We start from the raw sequence: 24072 nt of genomic DNA, 5'->3' as shown, positions 1-24072 counted from the left end.
CTTCGGTCTCGCACCTATGCGAATGTGTAATTGTGTGTGTTAGCGCATGACAATGCTCAGAAAATTAGTTGCCGCATCATTTCCATGAAGCGTGATCTTTCCTGTTTGCTTGTCGCACATATTCTCTGAAATATTATTATTCGGGTTTCATTCCGTCACATGTCGTCAAATTCTGGAACAGCTAATCTATGTACTGAATGATACCTACATTTCACACAATTGGTTTCTTCATACAATTACAAGCATCATTTTAGTACTGAGGCATGTTTACTTTAAAAATCTCTATGTCATGTACTCAAATAACTTTGGCACTGAGAGGAACAGTGTGATTAGCTTTATGCCTGGACGTCTTCAAATCCCGGAAAGTCATGGCTTACCAAGAGACCGCTGCTCATCCCGGAGGCTTGCATATTACGAGGTGTCGCTTGGCCAGGATGACGAATCCTCTCGGCAGTTATAATGGCTTTCTAGACTGGGGCCGCTAACTCACCGTAAGATGGCTCCTCAATTGTAATCACGTAGGCTGAATGGACCTAGAACCAGCCCTCAGATTCGGGTAAAAATCCCTGACCTGGCCGCGAATCGAAGTCGAGACCTCCGGGTAAGAGGCACGCACGCTACCCCCACACCACTGGGCCGACTATTGAACTTTATCTTTGCCCAATATTGTAGCATCATCCCCCGGTGTAGCTCCTCTGACTAGGGGCACCTTTCTTCTTCAGCTCCTGAAAACCACGGGTTTTCTTTCCAATCTGTTCTTGTGCAGTTAGGAGATTTGACTAACTTCTTCCACTGACGGGGGTAGTGAGTCTGGGTTCGGTGTCCTTTGCTGGCAGTAGAAATCTTCACTGGGTTATTCAATATTGAACAGGTTCTTAAAATATCAGCTGGGAGATAGCAGTTGTGCTTGTTGTAAAACGGTTTGCCCCGTGAGTCTCTGAAGCGAAGGCTCGTAGGACTGTATTTATTTAGATTCTTCTTGAAATTCTGTAAGGTTCCTAGATTTACTTTCAATCTGGGTCAGTTGGTTAAGATTCGGACTAACTTGGCCGTGAGCTTCCCCGTTCTAATAATTTATCTCAGTTCCATCTCAACCATGCTGTTGGTCTTTGGACTGTTGCGTAGTAACATTCTTCAGTCCACCACATACCGTACGTTTCTATTTTCTTGTGAGGGAGGGTCGAGTTCACCAGCCGTCTTGACTAGGACCTGCTTCAGTTCCCGGTTGTTCTTAAGTCTTTATGTGTCCAGTTTGATTGTTCTAAATGTGCTGTACCCTCCTTTGTTCCTAGGAAGTAGTGTGTTTGATCACTGTGAGGTAGTGATCCAAATCCAGGTTGACGCCTCTCAGTACTTTTACGTTTTACATTGCCGTTTGGGATTTTATGGAGATAGCCACAAAGTTTATCTGGAACTCGCCCTGGTTACTGTTGGGACATATCCAGGTCATTATTTCCTATGTAGGTATTTGAAGGCTGTTGACTTCATAACCAAGCCAAAAGTCTTATACAGTTCCATCACTCGTTCTCCGTTGAAGTTAGTTCGCTTGCATGCTGCATAGTGGTCAATTATATTTCTCTCCCTTCTCAACCGGGCATTGAAGTCTCCTAGCAATATGGTGGTATGTCCCTCTGGGATTTCAGAGAGAATATAATCCAGATCTTCTCTGAATGTGTCCATTTTCCCGGGTTTCTCCTGTTGTCCTGATTGACTGGTGCGTGGTCATTAACTAAAGTGTAGCCATTGTTAGTCCACTTACGAAGATGAATACTCGACCACTGGGGGAAGTTTACTCAATGACTGAGCCGAGTATTCCTTGACTGACTGTAAGTCCCGTACCTAAGCGTAGTACATTCTGCATTACCGGCCAGCCCACTATTCCTTTAAGGATTCTGTAATCTTGTGATTTCAAGGCGCGATGGTCGGTGAGCTTAATTTGCTGTAACGCTGACAGTGAAATGTCGTACCGAGTTAGCGTGTCGGTCAGAAGTATCATTTACCCACGGTGAACAATTGATTTAGCGTTAAATGTTGCGCCGTATTTGCTTCAGTTTATGTCCGGTCCTCTCAGGAAACTCCGATTTATCCTTGTAGCATGCTGGTGCGGAATCCCCAGAATCCGTCTCATCTGTCTGGTGACCTGACGTCGCCATAAGTAACGGTGGATAGATTTAGTGAAATTTTCCTCCACGTTTCTCTTCTTCCCAACCTTTTCCCAATTTACTGGAGTAGGCACTTTGTATGGATATCACTCAGTTTTACAGACTTGCCTGTGCCACCATTTATATAGGAAAGTATTCACCATTACGTGTTTCTGTGTTTTTTATAGTAAGATGCGTGGTACATAAATGAAGATGGACGAACACAAAACTCCAGTCCCCATGGTAGAAGAATGAACCAAAGATGAAATCTCTGATCCAGCCGGGAATCGAACCTGGAGCACCCTGAAGTGAAGGCCAGTCCACTGTCCATTCATCTAAAGAGCTGGACGAAATTTTACTTCATACTCAGTTGAAGATAATTCTTCAGGAGACACTGACGGATCAGTGTCAAAGGTACCGCCAGGTGTAAACCCGAGATGGATTTTTTATTCGGAGTTGTTTCCATTTAAATGCTGACTTCTCTATGCCTTACTGAGTCTTTTTTCTGCGCTTGGTTTTCTGCTCTCCGTGCGTTTTGTGTCGCTGTGCAGCAGTTTTGAAGCAGTACGCTTATTCGACTACTTGACTGGATGCTCAGCGGAGTGGCGGGTCGGAAATATTAACCTTAAATTAATAATTTCCTTGACTTGGGGACTGGATGATTTTTCTGTTCCCGAAATCCCTGCAACTCATACGCCACACATAATACTTTCCTCCACCTCAATTACTCTCAGTTTCCTATACGTGGCAGATGCCACCTATCCTATTCGGAGGGTCTACTTTGCAAGGAATGCACCAGGCTAGAAATAGTCACAAGAAATAATAATAATTGTACCGGGCGGTACACCTCCACGCCGCTAATTTAAAATTTGCGCCAGTTGAAACTCCTCTGCTGGAGGAAGTCTGAACTTTATCTACGCTATTAATTCTCTACTTTCTCAGAAGATGTCACCACGTGGAAAATTTTGAGTTTTTGAACTGTGTCATTTTTGATGTGTTTTTGTTTCGCTTGAAGTAAGAAGTGTGAACCTTCTCTTCTAGAGGACACTACTGAAGATCAACAATAGTGCACCCTAGTGCGAAGTCAAAGAACTATTTTGTTGGAGAAATTTTTATTTCAAATGTTTGTTCTTTGCTAAATTTTTTTCAGTCATTGGTTAAGTTGGCAATATTACCCCTTCTTTCCCCTTGTTTTAAATCTAGCCTATCCCGAATTTCTTAAATTAATTTTCCACCAATTATGTGTTTCTTCTTAGTATTGTGTAGGGGGTTTATTGATCAACCAATAAAATCCTCGTGGGAGGGTGTTTTCATTCCCCTAACGCCTAGAACCTTCCGCGAGAGTATTTAAACTGCTGATTTTAGGGTCTCCGGGCCACTTCTGTTCCATCTTTCAGTGTATAAAGTACATAGCAGGAGGCGGGAAGCGCCTCTTTCCTCGGCAGCGGTCGTCAACAACAAGGTAATGACCAATTAATAACTTTTTTCTTGGCTAGCTCAGTAGTTTAACTCTCGGGGCGGGTTCTAAGCGTTCCACCATGTAACCTTTTCCTAAATGTAACTACTCTTTCATATATTCTCTTTTAAAGCTACATACTGGGATAGAGAGTGCTAACCCTCTCGAGCTCCCACTCATATTGTTTTGAGGTGAACTTATTTTTCTCAACCTATTCTTCGTTAACGTAAAACAAATTGTTCTCTTCTTAAGTCACCTCTTTAGTATGGGATTAGTCCTTGTATTAACGGCCTAGTGCCAAGTAGGTCTTAATCAAAGTGTATTAGGAGTGCAAGTTCGCCTCCTCTCAAATTGTTACCTTAGAGGTCATTTAATTAACCTTCTTTTCATTTTATAGACCTCAGTAGATTGGGTATTCTACCCCTGTGTTTAGGTCCGTTGAGGACAACTTGAAGGTGGAGTTTGGTGTGGCCTGGGAGAGGCTTAAATTTGAGAGCGAGTGGCTCTTTTGAAAATTGAGTGTTGTACGCCTCGTGGAGGCTTTTCTGTGTAATTTGGAGCAAGGGCTCCTAGGCATGAATGGGGTTTTCTGCCCCTCTGTTGAAACTTGTGTTTGGGGTAAAACTGGGCTGATTGCCCTAGCATTGTGGAGTCAGGGCGCGAAGCCCAAATCTTGTAAATATTGTAACTACCCTTTGGACTTGCTACTTTGTACCTGCCATGCTTGTTATTTCTTTGTTTAAAAAAAGAAAATATAACCTTGTTAAATTTTAAATTAATTTTACTTTAGTAGCTTGAGACCTGTTCACCACCCCGCACCTTCTTTCACGCATAACTACCACAAAAACTCGGTAACAAGTGGTAGCAGAGCGTGGTTGAATGGGTCTCAATTTAGCCCCTTTTGACGGCTAAACATTGTTTTGTTCCGAACTCTAACTATTTTCCCAGTTGCTGGAATTTTTTGAGTTTTTCAAAATTGTTCTGTCACCATGCCCGGCCCTCGCGATGTTCTCCATCTTAACTATTTGCGCAAGGAGGAGTTGATCTATGAATTGACTATTAGAAATGTACAATCTGGAGGCACGGTTGCAGTAGACACAAACAAGCTTAGAGAGTCCCTAGATTTGCCCATTTCCATCCCCAATTTGGGAGAGAAAGAAATTGACGACTCTCTTTCCACGATCACGGAGAATATTACTGGGCTAGCATCTGTAGTTAGTTTTTTTGATGAAAATGACCCTTCTCCTAATCAAATTAAGCGTGTGCAAGCCAGGCTATATCACTTTTCAAATAGAGTTAACGATCTGTTGTCTCTAAAGTTGAATGACGTTCAGAAGAAGGAAGCTAGTACGCTGCTTGAAAATATGTCTGAATTATCTAGCAAGGTCACTCAATTGTTAACTGGGGAGGTTCCTCCCAAAACTGATCAACCCGTCACGGTGAATGTAGGTAGTGAGGAAGAACCTCCTAAGGGAGAAGTAAATAGGAAAACCATCGCCGCTCAAACTATCTCTGCCCCATTGGACAACGAATCTGAACGCCGTGCATCGTTGAGTAACATCCGTTCTGAATTAACTTCCTTGCCATTGAAACCTTTACCTACTATGTCACCCGGGTTTATCAGCTTGCCTCATCCATTGGCAATGTTGCTCAGAGGTATCTCTAAGTTTTCGGTTAATACCACCAGTGAAGTAATTTCATTTTTAAGATTTCTGGTTGAATTTCAGGATCATGCCCTTGTGTTTTCTCTTTCTCCATGTCAAATTTTGCAAATCATCTATCCTTATGCAATTGGTATTCTTTCTGACAAAATAGTAAGAGCCATAGCCGAACAGTCATCTATTGAAGATTTTCATGCACACTTGCTTGCAAATTTTATTCCCGCCCGCGCGAGGTCATCTCTGATTCAGAAGTACTATTATCGTGTACAGCGCTTGGATGAGAACTTGGCTGATTTCATACAAGACATTAAGTTTTATACTTGGGTGTTTGCCCTCCATTTTCCTGAAGATCAGATTGTACAGGCTATTGTAGAAGGCATTTCACCATCTTATAGGTCATATTTGTGTTTCGCGGCGTGCCCGCAAACTTTCTCTGAACTTGAAGCGTTGGCCGTCTCAGCGGAAGGAGTTAGGTACGCTGACTCTTTGCGTGTGGCAAAAGAACCCCCTCCTTCGTTTAGTAATACTCGGCCTCCACCTCGCCGACCAGTTACACCCCGTAAATGTTATGCTTGCGGGTCGCCTGACCATCTTCGCAATAAATGTCCATTGGTCAAAACTAGTAGGGCAAATAATGGAGCTGGTTCAGCACAAGGCTGTTTTAAATGTGGGGCTTTCTCACATATCGCCAAGAATTGCCCAAACTCGATTAGCACCCCCTCCTGCTCAACTTCTGGTGCAAATTCTACCTATGCCAATAATAAAAAGTGACTAGTGGCTTCGGCTGAGTCGACTAATCCATCTTCCCGAGACTCAGCCCCTAGTAAACAGGTTGTAAATTCAGGGAACGAGCAATTTTCAAATTCATCTTTTGAAGGTCCCAAAGAGTGTCTTAGGATTGCGGCGGATTCCCCCGCACCGGTTCCTTTTCTTAAGATTGAGTTAAATAACGAGCCTATAACAGCTCTCTTAGATTCAGGCAGTGTTTGTTCGATTATTTCGGCTGAATGGTATTCTAAATTGAAATCTGTTTGTAAACTACCTGACTATGTCTCATCTCCGGTTCAATATGTTTCGGCTAATTCATCCCCATTAGAAATTCTAGGTTCCTTATTGGTCAAAATTCGTATTTTTAAATTCACATGGAAAGTTAAATTGTTTGTGGCCAAGCACTTGTCTTGCCCCATTATATTGGGAGCGGACTTTATTTTTCACACTGGTCTTGTGCTCGACCTTCAGAGTAGGTCTTGCACTTTCAAATTTGCCTCTAATTGTAACATCCTTTTATTAAAGTGTAATTCTGCATCATGTTCTTCTATTTCGCCTACCCAGGATGAGATGTTGTTAGATCTTAGACATCTACCTGAGGAGCAGGCTGATAGTATTCGTAAGCTGTGTCAGTCGTTTCCAGAGGTGTTTTCTGATACTCTTGGTGTTACTGACCTGATCGAATACAAAATTGAGGTCACGGATTCGATTCCTGTCCGTTTTCCACCGTATAGGCTATCTCCACCTAAAATGAAGGCTCTGAAAGAAATTATCGATCAGATGTTGAAGGACGGTATTATTAGGCCCTCTAAGTCAGCGTATTCTTCGCCTATTTTTTTAGTCCCGAAACCCCAAGGAGGCTTCAGGCCTGTAATTGATTATAGGGCTCTCAATCGGAAGGTGGTGTTACAATCTGTGCCCCTTCCTGACCTTTATTCTTGTTTTTCATGGTTTCGTAAGGCCAAGTTCTTTACTATCTTGGACTTGAATCAGGCCTATAATCAAATTCCCCTTGCCGAAGAGTCTAAACATCTTACAGCGTTTGCCACGGACTGGAACTTATACGAATACAACCGCGTGCCTTTCGGGCTCCCCACGGGAGCAGATGTACTCACTAGGCTACTAGATAGGGTCTTCTCCGACATCAAATTTGAGTACTTATATCACTACTTGGATGATGTAGTCGTATTTTCAGAGACTTTTGAAGAGCATCTAGATCATCTGCGAGAAGTTCTCGATCGCCTTCGCAAGGCTGGGTTAACTGTTAAGTTGTCCAAGGTCGCCTTTGCTAAGCCCTCTATGTCTTTCCTAGGGCATATTGTGTCATCTGATGGTGTAGCCGTCGATCATTCTAGAACACAGGCCATCCGTGATTTTAAACCTCCCAAGGACATTAAAGGTATCGCCAGGTTCATTGGTATGGTGAATTTCTTCAGGAAGTTTATTCCTAACTTCGCTAATAGAGCGGCGCCCTTAAACCTTCTTCGTAGGAAAGGCATCAAATTCGAGTGGGGACCTTCTCAACAAGCCGCTTTTGAAGACCTTAAATTAGCTCTTTGTAATGCCCCTGTACTTGCTATGCCTGATTTCTCGAAGAAATTCATCGTCCAAACCGACGCGTCGTCGTCAGCAGTAGCGGCAGTCCTTCTTCAAGAGACTGAACTAGGGAGACGACCCATTGCCTATGCATCTAGGACTTTGTCGGCTCAAGAAGCCAAGTATTCCATCTATGAGCTCGAAGGTTTGGCAGTCTTATTCGCCTTAGAGAAGTTCCGTCTCTATCTGGAACATGTTAAATTCGACCTGGAGACAGATAATCAAGCCTTAAGCTGGGTCTTAGGTAGGCCGCGTCGTACTGGTCGTATAGCCCGCTGGGCCATTCGTATTTCTGCCTTCCAGTTTGATGTTAGACATATCAGAGGTACCGAAAATATTGTCGCTGATGGACTCAGCCGTATGTTTTCAAACGACGTTGAGAACCATGAACCGGTCGACAGTTCATCACCTCCCGAGTCCACACCATCTGATGTTAATGCCATCCTAACAGATGCTCCCATGCTTTTTAGGGATATTGAGAAATACCAACGTGAAGATCCGACGCTGGCTCCGATAATGGAAACCCTTTCTTCTGGGGAACATGTTGTCCCTTATGTTCTGAGGAATGGTGTTTTATGTTGCCCATCGAGGCATGACAAGATGATGAAGGTTGTCGTTCCAGCTGTTCTCGTGCCTATGATCGTCAAATATTATCATGAGACCCCATTAGGAGGGCATCTTGGAATCTTTAAAACCCGTGAAAAGATTCGTGAAATGTTCATCTGGAAAGGTATGGACGGTGAAATCCGTGAACTAGTAAAGGCTTGTAAATCCTGTTTGATTAGTAAACCAACCATGTCCACCAAGGTAGGCCTTTTGTCTTCCCATCAAGCGTCACGCCCCATGGAACGCCTGTACATTGATTATGTAGGACCCTTCCCCCAGTCAAAGGGTAATGCTAACAAGTTCATCCTTGTATGCGTAGATGGTTTTACCAGATTTTCTTGGTTATTTCCGACTAAGCTGGCTACCGCTCAGTCTACCATTACTTGCTTAAATTCTATTTTTGCTTCTTTTGGTCCGTGCCAATATATTGTATCTGATAATGCTAAGGCTTTTACATCTAATTTATTTCGTAAATTCTGTTTTGACTTATCCATCTCTCATGTAACTACTTCTGCTTATTACCCTCAACCATCTCTGGCTGAACGGGTTAATCGTAACCTCAGGTCCGCACTTATTGCCTATCATCATGAAGATCATTCCAGGTGGGACTCGTCCCTGCATTGGTTAGCTTTTGCTTTGAATTCGGCGGTTCATGAATCACATAAATTTACTCCAGCTTCTTTGATGTTCAAATTTGTTCCCAACACGCCGCTCTCTAACCTCTGGTCTCTGAGTGACATTCTACCCGAGACAATAGATCCGGATAATATTAAAGATCTTTGGAAGAAGGCTAAAGCCAATCTTAAGGTATCTCATGAAAAGATTAGGGAAAGGTATGATCGTGGACGGAGACCCACCACTTTGAAGGTAGGTGACCAGGTGATGGTCAAGAACTTTGTTCCCGCGGGCAAGCTTGCCCCCAGATTCCATGGGCCATGCATTATTCTGGATTTCCTTACGCCGGTTACCTTATTGTTAAGTAATCCAGCCACCGAGAGGATATTTAGGGTTCACCTGTCTCAGGTGAAACCGGTGTAACTTCTGTGTTAACTTGCTTCATATTATTTTGAAAGGATATGAAGGTTATATTTTTTTTTTTTTGTGTTTCACTCTTAAGGCTTTCTGCTCCTTCTATAATATTTCTCTATATTTAAGCATCTTTTGTAAACCTCCCCCGATTTGTTAAACTGCCATCCTATCCTTGCCACGGCCATTACCACGCTCCCGTCTCCTGCTATACACACTGTGGCTTAATTACATTAAATGCCGTGGACATCTGCACGCCGCTGACCCCTCATTCTCTCCACTAAGCCTGTGCCCTCAAAAAGATGATGGTCCAACACAATTCTGCCGCCTAGCTTTAATGTTTCAGTGCCCCCGCAGCCGCGCGGAGCCATGCAGCAACTGGGGCAGAGGACGGGCCCCCTCTTCTCCAGCGAGGACGTCAGGTGCACGGCGAGCCGGAGCTCTCCTCCCGGCCAAGGCTGATGCGCGGCGCACGACCTGCTACTTGCCCGCAGCCTGTATATGTTCACCGCGGGCGCGGCGTGTTTCAACACCTCTGCTCCCCTCATAGTGCGGGCGAGCGGTATCTCAGGGTACTTGAGGGGTCCGAGCGGCCTCCTTTTGGACGCAAGCTGCAACGGCCGGTCTGGCCATTCAACTTAATCAACATCAACTACATGGACAGTTACGATAAGCAATGACTGCACTTGGGAATTCAACAGCAATATTTGGCGGCAATTGCAAAATTTTTCTTCACCTCTAAGTATTAAAAGTTTATCTTCAGAAATTCAACTTCTACAAATATAAAGACCTTACTTCACCTGCAACAACAAAATTTTGAAACTGAATCAAACCAAATTAAGAAAATCTTATAAATGCTTCTGCAATCAATCTTCATATCCACAGCATAACTTGGACCTTGTTTCAAACAGATTTCATGTGTCACCCCTGGAGGTACTTTTAGGGGGGGAGGTCTGTACCGGGCGGTACACCTCCACGCCGCTAATTTAAAATTTGCGCCAGTTGAAACTCCTCTGCTGGAGGAAGTCTGAACTTTATCTACGCTATTAATTCTCTACTTTTTCAGAAGATGTCACCACGTGGAAAATTTTGAGTTTTTGAACTGTGTCATTTTTGATGTGTTTTTGTTTCGCTTGAAGTAAGAAGTGTGAACTTTCTCTTCTAGAGGACACTACTGAAGATCAACAATAGTGCACCCTAGTGCGAAGTCAAAGAACTATTTTGTTGGAGAAATTTTTATTTCAAATGTTTGTTCTTTGCTAAATTTTTTTCAGTCATTGGTTAAGTTGGCAATATTACCCCTTCTTTCCCCTTGTTTTAAATCTAGCCTATCCCGAATTTCTTAAATTAATTTTCCACCAATTATGTGTTTCTTCTTAGTATTGTGTAGGGGGTTTATTGATCAACCAATAAAATCCTCGTGGGAGGGTGTTTTCATTCCCCTAACGCCTAGAACCTTCCGCGAGAGTATTTAAACTGCTGATTTTAGGGTCTCCGGGCCACTTCTGTTCCATCTTTCAGTGTATAAAGTACATAGCAGGAGGCGGGAAGCGCCTCTTTCCTCGGCAGCGGTCAACAACAAGGTAATGGCCAATTAATAACTTTTTTTCTTGGCTAGCTCAGCAGTTTAACTCTCGGGGCGGGTTCTAAGCGTTCCACCATGTAACCTTTTCCTAAATGTAACTACTCTTTCATATATTCTCTTTTAAAGCTACATACTGGGATAGAGAGTGCTAACCCTCTCGAGCTCCCACTCATATTGTTTTGAGGTGAACTTATTTTTCTCAACCTATTCTTCGTTAACGTAAAACAAATTGTTCTCTTCTTAAGTCACCTCTTTAGTATGGGATTAGCCCTTGTATTAACGGCCTAGTGCCAAGTAGGTCTTAATCAAAGTGTATTAGGAGTGCAAGTTCGCCTCCTCTCAAATTGTTACCTTAGAGGTCATTTAATTAACCTTCTTTTCATTTTATAGACCTCAGTAGATTGGGTATTCTACCCCTGTGTTTAGGTCCGTTGAGGACAACTTGAAGGCGGAGTTTGGTGTGGCCTGGGAGAGGCTTAAATTTGAGAGCGAGTGGCTCTTTTGAAAATTGAGTGTTGTACGCCTCGTGGAGGCTTTTCTGTGTAATTTGGAGCAAGGGCTCCTAGGCATGAATGGGGTTTTCTGCCCCTCTGTTGAAACTTGTGTTTGGGGTAAAACTGGGCTGATTGCCCTAGCATTGTGGAGTCAGGGCGCGAAGCCCAAATCTTGTAAATATTGTAACTACCCTTTGGACTTGCTACTTTGTACCTGCCATGCTTGTTATTTCTTTGTTTTAAAAAAGAAAATATAACCTTGTTAAATTTTAAATTAATTTTACTTTAGTAGCTTGAGACCTGTTCACCACCCCGCACCTTCTTTCACGCATAACTACCACAAAAACTCGGTAACAATAATAATTATTATTATTATCAGTATAGGTCTCCAATATTTCCAGTGTATTGTGGGGTCCATACCACACTGTACCACAACCGTCATCAGGTTGAAAGAGGATGTTACATGCTACAGCCAGAATATCCAATTCACTTGCTCGTCAGTGTAAATATCCTGTATTCATTTCATATCTCAGAGACACTGTAACCGGACATAAGTACGATCTCCTGATTTTAGGGTAAGAAATCTTCGTTAAGTTCTTAGTAATAATAATGTAGTGTAATTTTATTAATTTAAAATGAAAGAACATTAATATTATAAGAAGAATTTGTAGTAGGGAATATTGTATCTGTATATTTTTATATTGGTGTAACTTTAATTTGGGTAAGAGTCTGCACATGGCATGGCTGCACCAACTGTACAGCACGGGTAATATGTGCTGACAGAGCTAGTTACCCTACATGCGGTTACAGTGTTGCCATATTGCTATTCTTCAACGACGACCACCGTCCAGCTTTGGATAACAAACAGACTTGGTTCTTAAAATTATCAACATCAACATAATCATGAGTTAACCAAAGTTTTGCACGGAAACACGGAAGACGTAGTGAAAGTTAATAGATGTCATATATTTCTTTACACCAAGTTAGCAGCCATTTACAACAAGACAATTAAATGAAATTTTTCTCTGTACGTTCATTGCTTTAATTAATCTATCGATTCACCATCGTTCAATCAACCTGTCTAAAATATGAAATTATTTATTAATAATTAACATGTTCCCTATTTCTTTCTTTCTTCTTATTATTCTTATTATTATTTTGTTTATCCAACCCTTGTCCCGTTTCTCTACGGGGTCGAATATGAGGTGAGATGAACCTGTCGTGACGGTTTTTTATGACTGGATGTCCTTCCTGACGTCAACCTCATCAGAGAAGTTAATGAGATGAAATGAATGACGTGATATATGATAGTAGGAAGGGAGAGGGTGAAACCGGGCCGGCACATAGCCCACTCCTATCGAATAGCACCAAGGAGTCTGCTCAAGACTTAACGTCCCCATCCGACGGACGAATCGCTATCAACAGAGTCACATGCCCTCACTCCATACGAGCAGAGAGGAGAGGTTAGAAATTCATTCCATGCTTTTAGCACGCAATCTAGTGATTAGAAATTGTATACCACCACCTCCTCTATCCTATATGTCAACATTCTGATGGTGAAACTTTTTCGACCAGGGGGTCTCGAACCGGCTAACGACGGTGTCAAGCTGTTTAGTATTCAACGCCTTGACGATCATGGCCACCAGGCGGGCTATTATTATTATTATTATTATTATTATTATTATTATTATTATTAATATTATGCACACTTGCTCCGAGAGAATGATACATTTATACGTCTGGAAATTCTCAGGGTGTCTTCCCGTAAATACATCCGAGAAACATTAACAAGAATATAATGAAGAGAAACAAACTACAACCATACATATTGCAAACAGGTACTATCGAGCGTTTTCAATGAAAGAAGTAAACAAAGAATTACTGTAGGTTCAATTTTCTTTAATTTGACTTGAAATTCCGTCCAACGTAAGCTATGGGGTCTACTGTAGATGGAAAGTGAATTTTTGAACTGATGATGCCTGCATTTTCTGAACTTTGAGCTCTAACGCTGGTTTGGCCACAAGAAATTAAATTGCAAATTTTCATTCTTTGGTTTAAAATCCAGAATTTTATTCCATACAGTTAGTGTAACAACGTATGTGGATGTGAAAGTTCAATTATTGAATGACAGGTAGGGGTAGGGGCAATCGCTTCCGACATAAATCGTAAAAGCAATCCAAAACTGAACTTCATTTCATGTGCCATGGAGTGCTTTGGCTGTATGTTGTAGTTGTTTTTTTTTTTTTACCTTAGCAAATAGGTCATATTGTTAAGGTGTGAGTGATATTAGATTAGGAAATGATGAAGTCCTAAACGAAGTTGGTGAATATTGTTATTTGGGTGGTATAATAACAAATGGAAAAATTAAAAACGTAAAATGCAGACTGGAACAAGCAAGCAAGGCCTTGGTTAAGAACATAATTTTGCTTACTTCAGACGTATACGCATACTATAAATATTAAGAAGGGGTTGCCTGGCCGAGGCGGTAAGGGCGTGCTCGGTTCACCCGGAAGGATGTGGGTTCGAATCCCCGTCAGGAAGTCGTAAAATTTAAGAAACGAGATTTCCACTTCTGGAGGTACATATGGCCCTGAGTTTCACTCACCCTACACCAAAAATGAGTACCAGGTTAATTCCTGGGGGCAAAGGCGGCCGGGCGTAGAGCTAATCACTCTACCCCATCACGTGCCGAGGTTAACAATGGTGGAAGCCTTTACCTTCCACTCCTCCAAGGGCCTTCATGGCCTGTACGGAGGTGACTTTGCTTTGCTGTAAATATTAAGAATTTGAAATTTCTTGCGTGGAGCGTGGAACTGTATGGAAGTATAACATAGACGTGAACATGTGCAGGAAGGAGAATAGAAGCTTTTGATATATGGTGTTACATAAGAATTTGAAAGTTCAAGTTGGTGTATCGGATCACTAATGAAGAGATAGCGAATTGAATTTGTGAGAGGGGAGCACACTGGTGAAATCTGACCAGAAGAGGGATACATGCTGTAAAACCTAGAATTTGTTCAGTTACTTTTTGAGGGTAGTGTGGGCAATAAGAACAGTAGGGATGAACCAAGACGTGAATGTGACTAGAGTAGATGTGGGATGTGTTTGTTCCGTAGAAATTAAAAGTGTAACACTGGATACGGTGGCATGGAGAGCTGCATCAGACCAGTCTATGGACTGATGACAAAAACAACAACAAGAAAAACATGTTTAATCCAAGCAAACTTGGGGTGGTGTGAATCAGATGTCAGCTGATGACTCATGTGACTTCCCATGCAGAGTTTCATCTGTACTGGAGATAAATGAATAGCGACAAGAAAATTAATCAGCTGCACTTACCTTCATTGTCCTCGTTAACTGATATTCATGAAACACAAAAGACTTTAAAAAGTGTTATAAATTCACGGCTTTGCTCTAGTGCTGAGCTCGTGGAACGCACACCCTCATCGGTATTGGCACACTGCCGCCAAGTCCAACACGTTTGACTTGGGAACACCAGATAACCTTGTTGACCAGATGAGTCGCTAGCCTTGTTCTCCTCGTCTAACTCAGTTTTTCTTTTTCCTGCACATTTCCGCAGGCCATATGGAGAAAAGATTGCATATAACATACATCACTCACCTAATGACAGTATTTTCAAAGTCAAACACTGGTGAATGCTATTAATAGAAGATCATTAGGGAGGTAAAAAAAGTACGTTTGTCTATCTCTTAATGACAACAGTCGTTCCTGTTGTTGGCTTCGCCTAGCACAAGTCATTTGATATTAGTGATGGATGGGTTAGGAGGCAAAACCACAAGATTATAAATCCTTCAACAGTAGTCGAAGGAGGGACAAAAAGAAGTTGAGAATAACGGCTGAAGAAGAAAGTGAAGGTTGATGACGTTCAGGCCAATGAAAGATTCCCTACATTTCGCAAACCTGGTACGTAGGAGCCGGAGGGAAATAAGAATTGACCAACAAATAAGAATGATAATGGTCTTACGTCCCACTAATCACTTTTATATACCGAGCGAGTTGGCAGTGCGGTTAGGGTCGCGTAGCTGTGAGCTTGCATTCGGGAGATAGTGGGTTCGAAACCCCGATGTCAGCAGCCCAGAAGATGGTTTTCTGTGATTTTCCATTTTCACACCAGGCCACGGCTGCTTCCTTCCCACTTCTAGCCCTTTCCTGTCCCCATCATCGCCATAAGACCTATCTGTGTCGGTGCGATGTAAAGAAAATTCTAAAAAGGAAATACACTTTGACGGTTTTCGGAAAAGACATGCTGCTGGAATTATGTCCCGTAGGAGTTCTTTCACGTGCCACCCCATCCACGGACACAATGGTGGCGTATTTTTAGCACCATCGAATACCGAGGTCGAATCCGCCAACACGAAATCAGAAAGCTAGAACACGGTGTAAGTGGGTGATTGATATAATAATCTTCTTCATTTTTTCTTTACAGATTGCTTTACGTCGCGCCGATACAGATAGGTCTTATGGCGACGATGGGAGAGGAAATGGCTAGAAGTGGAAAGGAAGGGGCCATCGCTTTAATTTACAAACACTCACAGCATTTGCCTGGTGTGAAAATTAAAAACCAAGGAAACCCATCTTCAGGGCTGGTGGCAGTGGGGTTTGAATGCATGCTCACAGCTGCGCCCCCCTAACCACACGGTCAACTCGCTCGGTAAGGATAATAAACTCATCATGTAACCACGTAATACCGTAGTTATAATAATAATATTTTCGTGTGGCTATTTCTAGCCGGGTGCAGCCCTTGTAAGACAGACCCTCCGACGAGGGCGGGCGGCATCTGCCATGTATAGGAAACTGCGTGTTGTTGTGGTGGAGGATAGTGTTATGTGTGGTGTGTGAGTTCTAGGGATGTTGGGGAACAGTACAAACAACCAGCCCCCGAGCCATAGGAATTAATCAATGAAGGTTAAAGTCCCCGACCCGGCCGGGATTTGAACCCGGGACCCTCTGAACCGAAAGCCAGTTCACTGACCATTCAGCCAACGAGTCGGACAATACCGCACTTGAAGAAAGGGGATTATCTCTATTGAAAAAATAGAATTTTGGCTGTGCAACTATTGTACTGGATTTGTAGTTGCCTGCAATGTATATTAATATTTATTTATTTATTTATTTATTTATCCATAACAGGGTATATCCCCAATTACAATGGATGGTACAAAATACATCATCATCATCATCATCATCATCTGTTTACCCTCCAGGGTCGGCTTTTCCCTCGGACACAGCGAGGGATCCCACCTCTACCGCCTCAAGGGCAGTGTCCTGGAGCTTCAGACTCTTGGTCGGGGATACAACTGGGGAGAATGACCAGTACCTCGCCCAGGGGCCTTGTGGAGGGATGGGAAGATTGGAAGGGATAGGCAAGGAAGAGGGAAGGAAGCGGCCGTGGCCTTATGTGAGGTACCATCCCGGCATTCGCCTGGAGGAGAAGTGGGAAACCACGGAAAACCACTTCCAGGACATCCCGAGGCTGAGTGGACCCCGTTCCAGCCCTCATACCACTTTTCAAATTTCGTGGCAGAGCCGGGAATCGAACCCGGGCCTCTGGGGGTGGCAGCTAATCACGCTAACCACTACACCACAGAGGCGGACACAAAATACATTCAATATATAAATGATACCTATATGTACAAAATAATATACAACAATTAAAAAAACAAGATTGCCATGACTAAATTAAGAATAATTTAAATACATTTTCAATAAAACACACAAACATATAAAATATTAAAGAAGATAAGACAAATTAGCAAAGAAAAAAGAAAAATATTCATAAGAATAGCAAATACACAAACACCTACACAATGGAAAAATAATAGTGGCATTACATACGTCATATTTCAGTGCATCGCAACCATCCTCTAATTGAGGTCTTACCAGGGACACATACGCCCTGTCCTTTACATCCTTACCTCTTCCTTATCTCGTCAATCTAACGTAATTTCAAAGCATATTTTGCGTCTTATATATTATTCGGTGGACATGCGTGACTTATCCCCCCAATGGTATAAGGATGCTTGCCTAACATCCAAGGTCATCCATCCTCAATCCATTGAGCACATGTGGGACGCTGTCGAGAGGGTAGAATATGCTTTCCTCCCGGCCACGGTCAACAATGCAGTTCTATGGCTCACTGCAGCAACCATTCACTTCATTATGGAACACCGACGGAAACCAAGACAACTGAACTTACGATCGTTTCAGCAATACATACGGATGGAAAGATGGACATGTAAGTGCAATCAGAAGATGTCAACAGGTTTTGGTTCATCTATATAAATAAAATTGTAGAGGGTCCGCTGTCTGTAATTTCTTTTGTTTTGCCAATTTTTCAGATTTTTATCCGTTTTAGGTCAACTCAAGACCGAATCGGTGGTTTTTACTTTTCGTGTCTGTTTGTCTGTTTGTCTGTCTGTCTGTTCCACCATCACTTCGAAACGGCTGGATAGATCTCAACCAAACTTCATATTTAGAGTATACTCATCCCGGGGAAGGTTTCGATGTGCATATCATTTTAAAATCTTTAATAGACGGGGGATTATAGGAAACCATTTTCTCTTATACTATTGATTTTCTGTAACCTCCGTTTACCGTACGTGAAACGTCCCTTCATTATAAACCTTATTATCTTACTCTTCACATGACGGAGAAATTTACAATTTTCTGCTGGTATCATGCTCTGCATTGAGTGACCGACAGACCGACAACGAACCTACAGGTTACCATGGCAACGTCTCTGACTGCATGCCAGCAGGGAAGTAACGTATTGCCATTTTCCTCATCATGCTTTTAAATTCGTGGTTGTTCCTTGGGTAGAAAGCAAGAGAGGCGTCAATCGGCCTATCTGCGGGATATTGGCGGAATATCGTTGGAGGTTATAACCGCCCTCGAATAGATTGAGTAATAACATCTTCTTATTATTTGTTTACCTAAGAATCACTGCACCTAAATTTCTCCTCTGTTACCGCTTTATTATATCCATAACACACACCAGCATGATTTATTGAGAGGCATTTGATTTTCCAATACATTCACTTGGCATTTACATATTTGTCGTTATCCGGCTGTCCTCGGTTATAATCCATTCTATATTAATTTTCAACTTTCTTCACTGTATTATTTTCTTCCTTAATTACGCCGTATGTACGCGAGTGCTAGAAACTACTGGATGTATTTCCACCATGATTCATATTTAGAATACACCTGTCCTTGATAGGTTTTAGGGCAAATATTGTTTCTAAATCCCTGAACTGACTGGGGGTTTATACGAAACCGAAACAGTGAATTTTCACTTCCACAAAATATACACAACCAAACTTAATGGAAATCTACCTACCTTGATGGAAATTAATTTCTAAACCTTTTTTCTCGTGTGCATCATTTCGATACGAGGATTAATAAGGGAGATATCATTAACGGACCGTTTTTCGGTACAAGTCCCATCGGACTAATCTCACGAGCGGGTGCATGTAAAGCGTATTCCTTACAACTTGAAAACTAATGAAGATATTCGAACCAAACTTTATATTTATCATCCACCTGCCCAAAGGCAGGTTTTAAAGGTCAATAACATTTCATGTTCCAGAATGGACGGGCGGTTTATAGGGAACCGAAATGGTGATTTTACTCTTTCACAATATATACAGAACAAGACCAACCTGACTGGAAATCGACCAAACGTGATGGAATTCCACCTCTAAAACTTTTTTCATGTGCATTTTTTCGTCAGGAGGATTAATAAGGGAGATATCATGAATGGTCAGTTTTGCAGGTAAAGTCCAGCGGACATAGCCCAAAAGGTGTTTTCCATGGAGCATATTCCTTATCTATATAAATCAAATCGTAACGACGGTGTGCCTCTACATCGACTATCTTGGCGAAATTTTCGTACACCTTTCCGTTTAAGGGGTAATAATGACCATCTGCATAATTTTTGGTTTAGGTTCCTGAAAGTCCTAATTTTTACCCGCCTCGCCCAAAATCCAGATTGCGGCATAATCTGCCAGAAGAAATGAGATAATTGAAGTTTGAGAAAATTATACGTTGTAGCCTGTAACGGACGGAAAGCATCCAAGATCATGAAACTTTTCACTTTTTATCCCCGAAGAATATCGAAATATGCAGGCAATTTTAATGATGGTGCAGACCTTCGGAAAGTCCGATCACATAGTGGATTGCACAATCTCTGTTCAATTTAGAATGATCTACAACCTTGGTCTTATGACTTTTGCCGTATCTGTGTCCCTTTTACGTTTATTTTTCTCTATTAATCGATGTTAAGTAAATTTGGACTTTTCACATGCATAATTCATACTTTCAATTACTTATATGAAATACAGTCTTCACGAAAATTGGCCCACCCAGTAGCCATATGTGAGCCAAATGCTATGTATGTAGCTGTCACATAATTATCCGAAAAGTAATGCAATGTGAGGTATTCTTACAAAAACTTTATCCTGTTCCACGTTTCTAACTCAATCTGACGCAAGAATAGATGAGATATCATAGGACCAGCCACTTAGGCCGCTAAATCCTTCGTCTCATGGTATAATCCTTTGTCGATATGACGTACGTTTAGCAGCAGTTAATCTGTAAATGAAGGTCTGCAATATTGTAAACACGCATATACTTTCGTATGTCGATCTATATATATTCACTGATGTCGATTTGTAGCGATCGAGAAAGGGTGTGTCTGCTATTGTAATCAGTACTCCCCACACCGACTTTGACTGGCAGTAGGAAAGGGGTCCTTCTCAACTCCTGTGTAACTGTCATTAGTAAGGGAGGCCTACCATTGTAATGAATAGTTCACTTCTCGAATTGACTTGCAGAAAGCAAGGGAGCGTGCAGTTTTGTTTAAAACTCCCCTACCCGATTGTGTTTGGCAGTAGGCAAGGGTGCCCGCCATTATAAAGAAATGTCCTCATCTAAAATGTTACTGGCATTAGGCATAGTGGCCTGCTATTTTGATGGAAACTCACCAACTTGATGTGACTGGCAGTAAGCTGGCTGGCAGTAGGAAAATGGGCCTGACATTATAATGATAACGGCACAACTCAATTTTGACTGGTGGTAGGGAAGTTGCCTGCCATTATAATAAAATCTCCTCGACTGCAATCTGTTTGGAAGTAGGAAATGGGGCCTGCCATTGTAACGAACACACCCGAATTGATTGTGACCGCGCAGTAGGCAATGGGGCCTGCAATTATAATGTAAACTTCCCAACTCGATTGTGAATGGCAGTAGGCAAGTGAGCCTGCCGTTATATCACAAATCCGTAACAAACACTTTACATTGGAAACAACGTATGGGGACATCCCCATGCTCTTTCTCGGAGAACGCTAAGAGACATGCAATTTTAAAACAATCTTCTTTACTGCATGTACACTATTTACTTCGATATTCATATCAAGCAATAGTATTTAGTATTTATTAATGAACATAACAGGCGTTCAGCCCCGAATACATGTTCACAATAATAAATAAATAAATAAATAAATAAATAAATACTAACTACTGCTACTGTACACCTTGGCCGTACCATGAAGCCCGTAAGATACTCCGGAAATGTGACCTAAAAAGTTAGGTCACCACGGTAGTCATCCTCCGTCTCTTCATGCCACGTCCAGCAACTCTCCTGTCTAATTCTAAATTCACACTTAAGCCACCCTACTCCTCCAACAGAAATTTACAAACAAAAATAATAAAACATCCATAACTAATAAAATTAATAAACGTCCTAACAACCAACTGGCCCACGGTTAAATCCCTCGAGGAACCGTTAGCCCCAGCACATAATTTAATATATAAATATTTCTTACTCTATTCCTTATTGCTGAGCCCAGCATACCTTACCTCCTCCGCTGTGACCATGTTTACATTATTTCGCTGGTGTTGCATCTTTATCCTTGCTTTCGCTCTTACGTCCAACACTCATCACGTAACCTTATGCACTCAGCATTTTTATTGTTCCCTGACCTAATCTCGATCAAACTACTGCAACAACATTCCACAATTGCATACCAACCCGCCATGACACTACGTTTGCCAACCTGCATTCCTCTTTCAAACTCCACCTACTATACAGAAATGGAAAATAAAAATAATACACCTGCACCTCCACACTGATCTCTCTCAACACTTACCTTAAATGCCATCTCTCCTTCAGTCATTACATAAATCCCTCTCACCACCACATTTCAATAGATCTCTCTCAACACCAAAAACCAAGCGCTATTAAAATCACCTCTCCGACTCCAAAAATTCAGGAATAAATAATCCATTTAGCAACCAAACCATCTTCACTTACAAATACCAAAACTCTCTCGTACCATCACTTCCTCTTCACCACATTTCAACCTCCACCTTCATAATTCTGCTCCCTCTCAGCACTCACATATTATAGCAGTAAATAAACATCCACCATCCACGTTTTAATACCCCCAAATACCACTTCAGCCCCATCTCATCGGCAATGAATAACAAATACCAATCACGCACATACCAGCACCTCTCCACCATCACATTTCTTCGTCCTCTCCATACCAGACACCAATACAATAATACCACCTCCCAACTCCCACGAATTCAACCGTAAATAAACCATCTCAATACCAAACCATACATCTGCCTTCCACTATCTTATATCACAACTTCTCCCACCACACATAACACCTCATAAAGTAATCATAACACATAATCATAAATACTAAGCCTTCAATACTTCCAACACCACATTTCAGCAATACAACACCAACTCCACATCATTCCAACGATATAACACCTCATAAATTAATCATAACACATAATCATAAATACTAAGCCTTCAATACTTCCAACACCACATTTCAGCAATACAACACCAACTCCACATCATATACCACCTCTACTTATATCACCACTTCTCCCACACCACATTCCAACGATCGAACACCACCTAAATTAATCATAACACATAATCATAAATACCAAGCCCTCAATATTTTCCAACACCACATTTCAGCAATACAACACCAACTCCACCTCATATACCACCTCTACTTCTTCTACAAATACACTCACCTTCTGCCATCCACCATCTTAATCATAAATACTGAGCCTTCAATACTTCCAACACCACATTTCAGCAATAGAACACCAACTCCACATCATATACCACCTCTACTTATATCACCACTTCTCCCACACCACATTCCAACGATATAACACCTCCTAAATTAATCATAACACATAGTCAAAAATACCAAGCCCTCAATATTTTCCAACACCACATTTCAGCAATACAACACCAACTCCACCTCATATACCACCTCTACTTCTTCTACCATTACACTCACCTTCTGCCATCCACCATCTTATACCACCACTTCTCCAACACCACATTTCGACCCTATAACATATCATAACTTATATATCACTTCTCCATCACAACATTTCAACCTCCGCAAATAAATACCATTCTCGCTTCTCAACTCTACTTTCAGTAACCGAACCACCTACAACTGTTTTTTTTTTACTTCTAGTAGCTGCCCCCCTCTCATGTCCACTTTGTACCCCATATTTCTTTAGCTCCCCTCATGTCCGTATAGTTTCTATTTCTCCCTCCGCTCAAACTCTGATTTTGCTCGAAAAACTCACGGGTTAACTCTGACCTTACTTTTTTACCCTGATCTTGCCTTACTACACCACTACACTCGGCTCTCTCAGCTTCTTGTTGCTCACTCTCCTTGCGCCCGTCCCCCATTTGTTCTTTGGCCTCTCCACTGCACTGACCGTCCACTGCTCTTTCCTTGCCGTTATTCCTACTTTCACTTAGCACTTCTCTCTGTCTCCCTTGACACCTTTCAGTAATACTTCCGATAATTACACGTCTACCCTCGTTATCTTTCACTTGCCTATTATCTTCCACTCGTTTGTCTTCCACATTATTCACTACACTTCTCTTAGCCTCCTCATCTTGTTTCATCCTCCGTTCTAGATCCATCAGTCTATTCACCGACCATATTCTCCTCCAGTTGTTGCCTGTCACCACTAATTCCTGTCCTCTGATGACTGCATTCAACCCCTGCTGCCTGGCTCGTATAATGTGTTTTTTAAGGATCCTTTCATTCCTCCACGCTTCCGTTCCCATGTCCCTTCTTATCCACATTTTTTCCCTTTGCACATTACCTGCATTACGCACCACTATATCAGCCATCAATGTAGAAAATAATTGCACTTTGATAGGCCTATTACCTCTAAATCTTCCCACTCTTGTCACATCATCAATGTCCACTTCACTGAAATTTATTTTCATTTTACCCTGAATTATGTCCACTACTTTATAAATTATACTCGCCTTATCTTCCTTCTTCCCCTCTTGCACTCCATATATAAATAAGCATTTATTTCTGCGACTTGGGTGTTAGCAACTACGTCGGCTTTCAATTTCGACATCTCCTCTTCCAATCTCCCTATCTCATCTCTTAATGCTGAAACTTCTGCACCATTTCTTCTCACCTGTGACGCTGTGTCTTCTACCTTTTCTTGAAACAACCCCTTCATTTTTTCAAACTCCCTCGTTTGTTCCTTGATCATGTTTTTGATTTGTTCAAAGGGACATGTCTCCGCGACCACCTCTTTTACGATTTTTCTGATTGTTTCCATGTCCTCCAAGCTCATATTTCCCCTGGAAGTCGGACCTGGGTTCAGTTCTACTCCCCCGATCCAAAGCAGT

At 41.9% G+C, this 24072-nt stretch overlaps 1 protein-coding gene across 1 annotated transcript in view; it reads right to left on the bottom strand.

Annotated features, from left to right (window-relative positions):
- Window positions 1-24072, bottom strand: part of LOC136875979 (uncharacterized) — a 328986-nt gene that overhangs the window by 126906 nt on the left and 178008 nt on the right. Inside the window, exon 11 of the mRNA XM_068228285.1 lies at window positions 14359-14510. Within this exon, the coding sequence (XP_068084386.1) occupies window positions 14359-14510 (152 nt within the window). The remainder of the gene's footprint in view (window positions 1-14358; window positions 14511-24072) is intronic.

Source organism: Anabrus simplex, chromosome 6 (genome assembly GCF_040414725.1).
Source record: "Anabrus simplex isolate iqAnaSimp1 chromosome 6, ASM4041472v1, whole genome shotgun sequence".
Lineage (NCBI taxonomy): Eukaryota > Metazoa > Arthropoda > Insecta > Orthoptera > Tettigoniidae > Anabrus > Anabrus simplex.
The sequence above is the reverse complement of the archived record's forward strand: the minus strand, read 5'-3'. Positions and strand labels throughout refer to the sequence as shown.